The sequence below is a fragment of the Harpia harpyja genome, chromosome 1 (assembly GCF_026419915.1).
Source record: "Harpia harpyja isolate bHarHar1 chromosome 1, bHarHar1 primary haplotype, whole genome shotgun sequence".
NCBI lineage: Eukaryota > Metazoa > Chordata > Aves > Accipitriformes > Accipitridae > Harpia > Harpia harpyja.
The window spans coordinates 101988233-101997502 of record NC_068940.1 but is presented as its reverse complement, the minus strand read 5'-3'; the positions used below and the strand labels follow the sequence as shown (position 1 = coordinate 101997502).

The following is a 9270-nucleotide window of genomic DNA, read 5'->3' as shown; positions in this document are numbered from 1 at the left end:
TCAGCAACCCCGCTCTGCTGCCTTGGTTCACTGCTTCGTTTCAAGATTAAAGACCATTTGGGAAGAAAGGATGTCATTATTAAGGCTTAAACATATGCCGCCCTTTCAATTAAGATATAAAAGTTAATAAGCGTGTGTACATGCACACGTAGGCTGAGCTGGAAGACATTGCGTTGACTGGGATGCGCTGGAAGAGGAAGGGGGGAGGTGGCACGTTGTGTTTGGAGAAGAAATGCATCCTTCAGCTGATGCAGGTAAACCTGCCCTGGCATCACAGAAACGCTGTTTAAGTTTATATGTTCTGACAGGAGACAGGAACTAATGAATAAAAGCCTCATTGAATTAAAAAAAAACAACCTACCCAAACCCTCATTGAAATGCTGGTGTTATTTTCTAGTGCTAAATTAGTCACCAGATGGTGTGAGAAAAGTAACAGCGCATAGAAAGTCCCACTTGGAAGAGCGGCAGCCAGGGCAGGGGGCATTAGTGGCATCCCCAAAACCAGCCCTTCCCCCTGGCCTTGCACTTAATGCCCTGGGAGGGAAGGAGGAGATGTGTCCCTCTTCTGAGTCATGGCTGGGAGCACCAGGGTGACGAGGTGGCCCCGTCATTGGCATTGGGACCCAACTCTCCCATCCATTGGCGTCATAACAGCCCACGTGCTCTTTGCATTGGCCATGAGCAGTTTGGTGCCTGGAGAGGAAGACCCACAGCATCCATGACAAACTGGCCCTAAAGTACCCAGTAAAGCAAACACTACCGCAGGAGGAGGTTTTTACAGAACCACAAAAGCCTGGTTTCCTCCGGCTCTGTCTCATGATGGGATTTTCCTGTTCCTCCTAAGGTGCAAGCTTTAATTAAATGTGCAGGAACTTGACGTACTTGAGACTTGTGCCTGGCTGTTAGATTTGTTAGAAGTTGTCCAACAGGTTCAAAAACTATTTTAGGAGAGATGGAAAGAGGGTGTGACAATTTTATTCTTATTTCTTTGAGAAACCACATGAAAGATATGAAACAACAAAAGACCCATCTCTAGAAAAAAGGAAAACAGTGGGAAAAAAGAATATTGAAGAATGGCAAATCATAATTCCTGGACAACCCCCTTTAATTCCTTGCAAAGGATGGAAAGGCTGCCAATAGAAGAGAGAAACAGCAGCCTGAGGAGCCTGTGGCCACTAGCAGCCTTTCAGGCACGCGATGCTGGGGCAGACCTCACCTCCTGCTCATGCCCAGGTGCAGGATCACATCCCACCATGGTGCCCCACACTAACAGGGTCGTGGGCAGCCTTCCTTGGCTGTGGCTGTTTAAAGGATGAAGCATTGGAAACATGAATTTACAAGTTTGACCGTTCGGCTTTAACAGACAAAACCCAAAAGTCTTGAGATATTTTTTGCGCATCTTGGTTTAGAGGGAGTGAGAAATCGGGCTGGCCGTCAGCAGGGACGGCTCCGGGCTGTGCTATTCCTGCCTGCCTTTGCTGCCGCGAGGCCAAGAAGTGCGGCGGTCAGAGACAATTTTCTCCGACTCCAGGCCAGAACCAGGGGGGTGAGAAAACGGAACACCTCAACCATGCAAGATGGCCAAGGCTGGTTTCAAGTCCATTTGTAACCCTGCAGTTACGTCCCCAACAAAACAGGGGCTGGAAGGACTCGATGCCACAGGACGCTGTCAGTGCCAACACTAGTCACAGAGATAGACGCAGCCATGCTAGAAACCAGAACTCAACCACCCAGGACAAAAACACCCTGCTTGGATAAAAGTGGTGGCTCCTGGCCACCACCCCGCTCTCCTCCCCACATCGCACCTACACACAGGATCTGGGCACAGCTCTTGTCCTCTTACAAAGCGATTTCCATGACACACCAAGGGATTGCGAGCAAAGTTATGTTGGCATAAATAAGCCCAGGCTGGGTGGTTTTCAAAACGCAGCCGTGAGATGCCACCACCTCTTTCCATGGGCTGTTACTTTATGGTGGTGATTTTTCTGTGCAGCTCAGCAGACACTGGCCATCACACATGTCCGGCCCAGCAATACGCCTTGCAATAATCTGCAGCATTAGGTGGTGCTGGCAGAAGGATGCTGCCGAATGACCCAAGTTACAGTAGGAAGACATCAAACTTGCTCCTTCTGTGACACAGAGATTTCAAGAAAGCAGGGCGTGATGCCTGGAGGTCAATCTTTGGGAGTGACCTTGCTAATGCTAACAGGAATATTTCTTAGCAGAGGCTGAGCAGGATTAGCATTCTGCTCAGAGGTACCTACTATGGCCAGTACAACCCCACACAAGTAATAATTAAGTGAGCAACAGCCAAGGATTCACACCGCATCCTCTGAAAGGGCCACGCTTCAGCTTCTGGAGGACCTTTTAGTATTTGCAAAGCAGCGTAAGATCAGGCACAGGAAACATCCATATCCCAGGGCTTTCAAAACACCATCTTGCTTTAAAAAGCTCACAGATCTCTTCATGTAACTCAGTATGAAATACTTCTAGCTCATTAGATATGGAACAACCATGGAAGATTTTTTGGCTCGCTGCTGAAAAGGACGAGCACATCTTGTGGGCCACTTCAGAGCAGCAACAGAGTGAGAAACCATCCTTACGACTCAAGGCAGAGTTTCTATATTAAATCCATGTTGCTTAAGATCTAGCCCACCTCACACCAGTTGCCAAAGCACCGATTTCTGCTGGTGATTAACCCATTTCCAGTGCCTGGGTACACCACACGCTGCCTGAGCAAACCCTGTCACAGAATAACAGTTCAGATCTGGCCAGGTTCCTTCTAGGAAAAATAGCTCCTCACCTTGGAGTTCAGACCTGCTGGTCAGGTTTAGCCAAATATTTATTAGCGGCATTGCAGAGACAGATATTGAAAAAAATCTGTAAAAGCTTGTTTTCAGCAATATTCTGCCTTACGATCAGCACCAGTGCAGCTCACCGCACATCTCAGTAAGCATCTGACTGAGATAGGACTTGGATTTCCTTTTGGAAAACAGCAGAAAGCCCAGGGTTTTGGGTGAAATCCTTTCAGTTTTCATCTTATTTCAAAAAGGAAAGTTTCCAGTAGGGAAATAGGACACCTAAGAAAAAGCTGGATGCTGAGGTCACCCATCACCCAGACCTGGCTTAGCTATGTTTCCACTGTGCCCATAATGAGTTGAAGGCATCTGTGCAAAGGTTCTCACTCCCGCTCCCCAGCTGTCAAAGGGGAGTAATTTTGACCTTATTAGATGAGGTTGTGAAGATTAGCAAGTAGTATTAGCAAGATTGCTCTGAAGATGAGCAGTACTGATTACATAAGGACTAATTAGAACCTGTTGATTTCTCCTTTTCAAGAGGCTACAGCACAGCAGTGCCAATTAGCAGGGTAAGCCCAGCAAGCCCAGCTGCATTGTCACCACCTGCACCGCGCTTGTACCACACTGCACACAGCAGCCGGTGACACCTGCATGGAGCAGCAGCACAAATTCTTTAGCAACAAAGGTGTAAGACTGCACATTTCTCTTGAAGAAGGTAAAAAACACAAAAATACGTACCCATTACGAAGGGTAGATGTAGGCTACCCTTCTCATTTCAGGCTGCTGCCCATCTTGTACTTCAAAGGAAATTGCTGCAAGTTGGGACAGACTCAGCTGGATGTTTTACACCCACCTGTGCCAGAAACAAGGGTAACTGCAAAAGTTGTCCTTCATCACTTCCAGGGTGCAAGTTTGGACATAAAAACTTCTCTGTTCAAAGAGACTAGAAAACGGAAAGCCTGAAGTCTTCACCATTGCCTCCAACGCTGCAAGAACTTCCTCAGCAAAGTCCAGTTTCAGCCCACACTCCTCTGCCCTTGGTTGAGGAAAAACATAAGGCTGCCTGGTCCACATACTACAATACAGTTACTGCAGACACAAGGCAGCAGTAAAAAAAAACTTTTCCAGCTTTTTTCTTCTCCAGCGTGCATTCACCAACCCTTTGCAGAAGCTGGGAAGAAGTGTTAGGCAAAAGACTCCACAGACCCAAAGCAGACTTGTCTCCAAGCCTTTCCTCTTCTGGAGTTAATTTGGCAGGGATAAAGTTAGCTACACATAGAAAAAACAGGAAAAAGAAGGATCACTTATCCACTTTCTGCCTGCAGCCCATCCTCCACTTGCTGAGCTGCGCCAGCCCCACCGCTTTCCTCGTCCTCAGCATTTCCATGCATGGCAGGCTGGGAGATGGGCAGCTCAGTCTCTTGGGCTCAGGATACCGTGAGGTTTCTCAGTATTCATGCAGCAAAGCAAGGAGTTGGACAGGAGCACAAGCAAAGCAGGAGTGACTTCCAGAACAGCACATTTTAAATCCACGCAAGTCAATGGGAATTTAACTTGACTTATGGTAGTTAAATTTTGCTCGTTTCCTCAACGGGAAAAGGATCTTTGCACTTTCATCTTTGCCAATGATCATCCCTTAAGAATAAGGCTGGGCCCTATTAAGTGTATAGCAAACTTTTTCTAGCCTGGGCCAGAGAACTTCCTTCATGACTTACCTTTTAATCCATGCACCACTTATCACAATCCTCCAGGAGCCTCCAAAGGATCAGGGCAGCTCCCAGACAAGGCTGTATAAATTCCTCAATTCCAGGCAAGCAGCAGTTTGCTAGATACCGATTTCTTGCTTCTGTACATAACATAGGGCTTCCAAGATTGCCCACCACCCCGTTTTAGGGCTCTCACGGTGAAGAACCTAACCCGTGCCAAGTCGTAAGTCAGTATAAGGAAGCACGAGGCTGCCCCAGCCTCCATTAGACTCCAACTGCTGGAGGATGCCGAGAAGCCAACTGAAGTCTCTGTACAGCAAAGGACAAGTAGTTCACTGATCACACTTGACTGTACATTTAATTAAAACTGCAAGACTTGCATATGGCTGGTCTTTAGATCTTATTAGCAGAGAAAAGCTTGGACAAGTGGAATAATTTACATTTCTTACTGGACGAGCCAGCAACAGTAGAAAGGAAACAACGTACGTTGACGGATTCAATTCATCAGCTATTGCAGAAAATGCAAGAGCAGTACATGTATGTGAAGTCTTGGAAGTTCCCATTGCAAATCATCCAGAGAACCTGCACTTGCCTTTAAGCCCCCCTGAAAAGCCTCACCCCCAGAAGGTAGGACCTTGATTAGCCCAGGACTATCAAGTTGCACATTTCCTCATCCATCCCCTCTAAAGCCTTAGCAGCTGGCACACCTCAAGCACCAATGCCGCAGCTATCTCAGGCTTTAGATTGATCACCAGTACACATGCAGCCATTATTTTACAAAAAAAAAAAAAAAAAAAAAAAGAGTAAATGTGGTCATTGAGGTTTCTGGTATTCCAGAACTTCTACCATGTGATGTAGACCACACAACATTGTGTCCATGATGCAATGCCACAGAATCTGGTCATGCAACAAGTCATCTATCACCTCATAATTAGGCAATGAAGGATACTACCAAACAGATGCATATTGTTCCTGTGTTCCACACACCATTTTCCAAATCCTCAGCAGCTTCATTATCAGCCAAACTACCCTCATTCCAGTGTTGCAGGTTCTTGTGAAGGAAACCCACTGCACAGCCCCAGATCAGTCTGGTTCTGAAATCAAGGCACATACTGGTCTCCCTGAATGAGCACTCCCGACTTTGCTGAACTTCAGCAATCTGTCACGGATGACAATCACCCAGCTACAGAACCTGTATTTGACACAGGGTATGAAAATTCAGGTAATAGAAATGAGTTTTCAGAAACTTTGGGAAATATCCTAAATGGAGAAAAAAAAGGCAACTTGTTTTGCCAGGAAACCAGTTAATCTCATGGTGACGAAAGAAAATAGTAAGTTTTTCTACATACACCGTTAATTGAGGGCTTTAGACCATTTTCTATATAGTATGAGGGAACCATTGTACAAGAAATAAAGAGATTAGACATGCTAAATTTGCGTCTTTCAGCACAGACCAAAATGCAAAAGCTAATTCTGGTTGCAAAAACATTGCAAGTTTCCCTTTCATATTACTCCTGCCAGAAATTAAATTTTCAAATGGACACAAAAATGCAAGAGAAACACTTCATTTAATTAACTGTTCCCCAAACCAGCCTCGTTTGTTTTTGTTGTTGTTTGGGGTTTTGTTTTGCTTTTAAACACAAAGTAGGTCAACTGCACATTTTTTAAAAAAATATATAGTTGAAGTAGTTTGTTTCCAGACTTAAGACACTAAAGCTCGTTAAGCCCCTAGTCCAAAAGCCAAGCAAAAACTTGCAACTGGTTAGGGGAAGCTGCCCAGAGCTGTGCTGGGACCCCGACACTGTGAATGGCCAGGTGCCAGGACACCACTCACCTCTATCAGTGCTATCCAGATGCAAAAAGTACAGGAATGCATCATAAACAACCCACATCAATTTGTTCAGGACGTGCAATTTATTTTAAATGACATTTTTGTTTTCTTAGCAAGTCTACATTTGTGACCTGGATAAATCCACTCCATCCTGACAGCACTCCTAGTTACAAGTCCATGTGAACAGTCTGTAGCGCAGGTGTATGCTGGCCCCTTACTTGGGACAGATCTGCGCACCCTTTACTCCACAACTCTTTAACAGGTTACAGAGGAAAAATACAGTGCAGGTTGTCTGACTGAAAACCCAAACCTTCCCCTCCAAATCAAAGGTGTCACTTGTGTCTCCTTCCCACGAACGAGCACAAAGCACAGCTGAGCTACTTGGCCAGCCTGGAGTTCTAGCCGCAAAAAATGGTTGGGATCACTCGCAAACAACTTCCCGAGCAATAGTCAAACCATCCACTGGCTCCAAGGATCTCACGCCTCCTCTTAAGGTCAGCAGGTGAACATTTTTCATACAAAAAAAAAGTTGATATGGAATAATCAACAAAAAGTTATAAACAGAGCATTTAAGGTTTGCAGCTATTTTATTTACAAGTATACATTTAACACAAAGAAACACTGATATCCAAGCCTAGTTAATAGTAGTGTAACAATATGCATCATTTTGATGATTATTCTAACCAACAAACTACACTGAAAAATTAATGCCAGTAAAATTCTTGGTCATAATATTAAGAAATACAATATATAAATTGAAAATATGATTGCTTAAAATTTGAAAATGGAAGTGAAGCCATTTGCACAGGAGTCAGAGTTTAACATAATCTGAAGGGAAAGGCTCCAAACCAACTGTTTATCTTTCAGGTTAACAGAAGAAAAAAAAATAAAAAAAAAAAAAAAAAAAGAAGCATAGTTTATCCTTAAAGATAATGGGCAGTTTTGCTTCTTCAGGTAGAATGTATTCCCAGTGTTTTCAGGTTTTGCAGTGGAATTACATTACTGAGCATGAAGACTTCCCTTGTGAAGCTGCCCCATCAATTTTTTCTGCCTCCAAAATTATCCTCTTAAAAACATCAACGGCAGTCTGCAAAGAGAGAATACAACATTAGTAGGTAAGGAGAAACTGCCCACTCCCTGAAAAAATAATTTAAAAAAATGTTAGCAGTTTTACTGGCTACACCAGCAGACAAATGCACATCCAATGCTTATTCCAAAATCAAAGAGGGTAAATAGGGTAATTTCAGTTTTGAACACAACCTTTTGGAATAAAAGTGTAAACCCCTATTCCACAGCAATCCTCAGCTATTTTCTCCATCACTGCAGGAAGGGCAAGTATAAACTGAGCCATACTCACAACAGAGCTAATAACTATAATTCGGTTCTATTTTAAATAGTAAGCTTGCACTGAGTGACTGACAGCATTGAAGATTCTGATGCTGTGCTGCTCCAGAGAATAAACCAATTTATTTCCTTTAAGTAATCTTTAAGATTCCAAGTACTTGCACAGAAGGCAGCAGATTTTTCAGCTCGAAACACTGACTTTGCACAGCCCAGCATAAGGGTTACTTGAATATTCTTCATTTTCTCATCTTACCTATAGGTAAGACCAGTATTAGACATGGTGCAAGAACACGAGGGGAAAACATGAGCCAAACTAGCCATTGCCTAATATTAAGCAATATCCTTTGATAAAGTCCTTCTGAGAGAAAGGGGCTTCGTATTTTTAACAGCTTGAACTACAGGATAGCCATTGCTAACATGGTCAGGCTCATACAAACATTCCAGCTTACTGTATGGAGCATACAGGATTACACAGAGTCCCTCTGCAAAATCACAAGCCACACATGCGCTATGGATCCCTTCACTCCTTCAGAGGGAAGGCAGCAAGTACCCTCAGAGTAGGGGTCACTTGTTCTGCTATCAACTCCGCTTGGTCTACGCCGAGTCTCCTCCCTCCACACTGAGCATAAAGCATTCTGGTGAAAAAGGCTCTCCTCTACTGAAGCACCAGGCGAGGAAACAGAGTGCGTGAGCTCAGAAGGGTGCTACTTCCCCAAACACACACATGCTAGTGAGTGCAAGTTAAAAATCTTGGGATGGAAAGACAAACTTATTTTCATGGGAAATTGCAACTGAAGCAGACACTAAGAAAGGATGTCAGACCACTTAAGTGGTTCAGGAGATTTTACAGAAGAATTTGATTGATTAAGTGTAGTTAGGTTTTTGGTGGGGTTTTGATTGTTTGTCTTTAAGGACACAGAAAGACGGGGAGAGTAAGGTGTCTGGGACAACATCATGAACACTACTTGCAGTAAATACCTTACACTGCTACTCTGGTATTTCAGCATTCACTCAGTTTTAAGGGTTTAAAAACTGTACACTAGCCTCCATCACAATATGCAGAAACTACAACACGCAGCATCTGAGATTGCCTAGAAGTAATTTAAGAAGAATAAATCTATACTACAGTCAAGGACAATTCTAAAGTGCTTTTCTTCTCTACGTATTTTTGAGCTGAAGATTCACCATATGATCAGGACTTCAGCATGTGAATCTTCAACTTGGAAATGGTCTCCTGATCATCTCAGACATGCCATTTTAAGTTTATCTAACCTCTAGCCATCCGTTTCATGAATTCCAAGCATATGCTCCTTAAGGAAAGTATAGTCATTATATAAAAGCAGTCACATTATGAATAAAGACGATAAAAAGGGGGTTTTGTTGATTTTAATCAACAGGCTGAAGAGCACCCTGTGATTTATGTGTTCTGACCTGACATGTTTTTCCGCCTCCACAAAGTATAATTCTTAATTGGAACACTTCCAAATTAATCTCATTGACTGAAGTAGCCCCACAACTATCTTAAAGCAATCTTAACAAGATCAGACTGAATTTTAAAATTTCCCATATTTATACTGTTTGTGCACAGTAC

General features: G+C 43.6%; 1 protein-coding gene across 2 annotated transcripts in view; it reads right to left on the bottom strand.

The window, feature by feature from the left end:
* Positions 1-6903: 6903 nt before the first annotated feature.
* RHEB (Ras homolog, mTORC1 binding) overlaps positions 6904-9270 on the bottom strand; it is a 43795-nt gene continuing 41428 nt past the window's right edge. For both annotated transcript variants that reach the window (XM_052807241.1, XM_052807230.1), the window contains one exon: positions 6904-7422. In XM_052807241.1, coding sequence (XP_052663201.1) covers positions 7330-7422 — 93 coding nt within the window. In that variant the 3' untranslated portion in view covers positions 6904-7329. The remainder of the gene's footprint in view (positions 7423-9270) is intronic.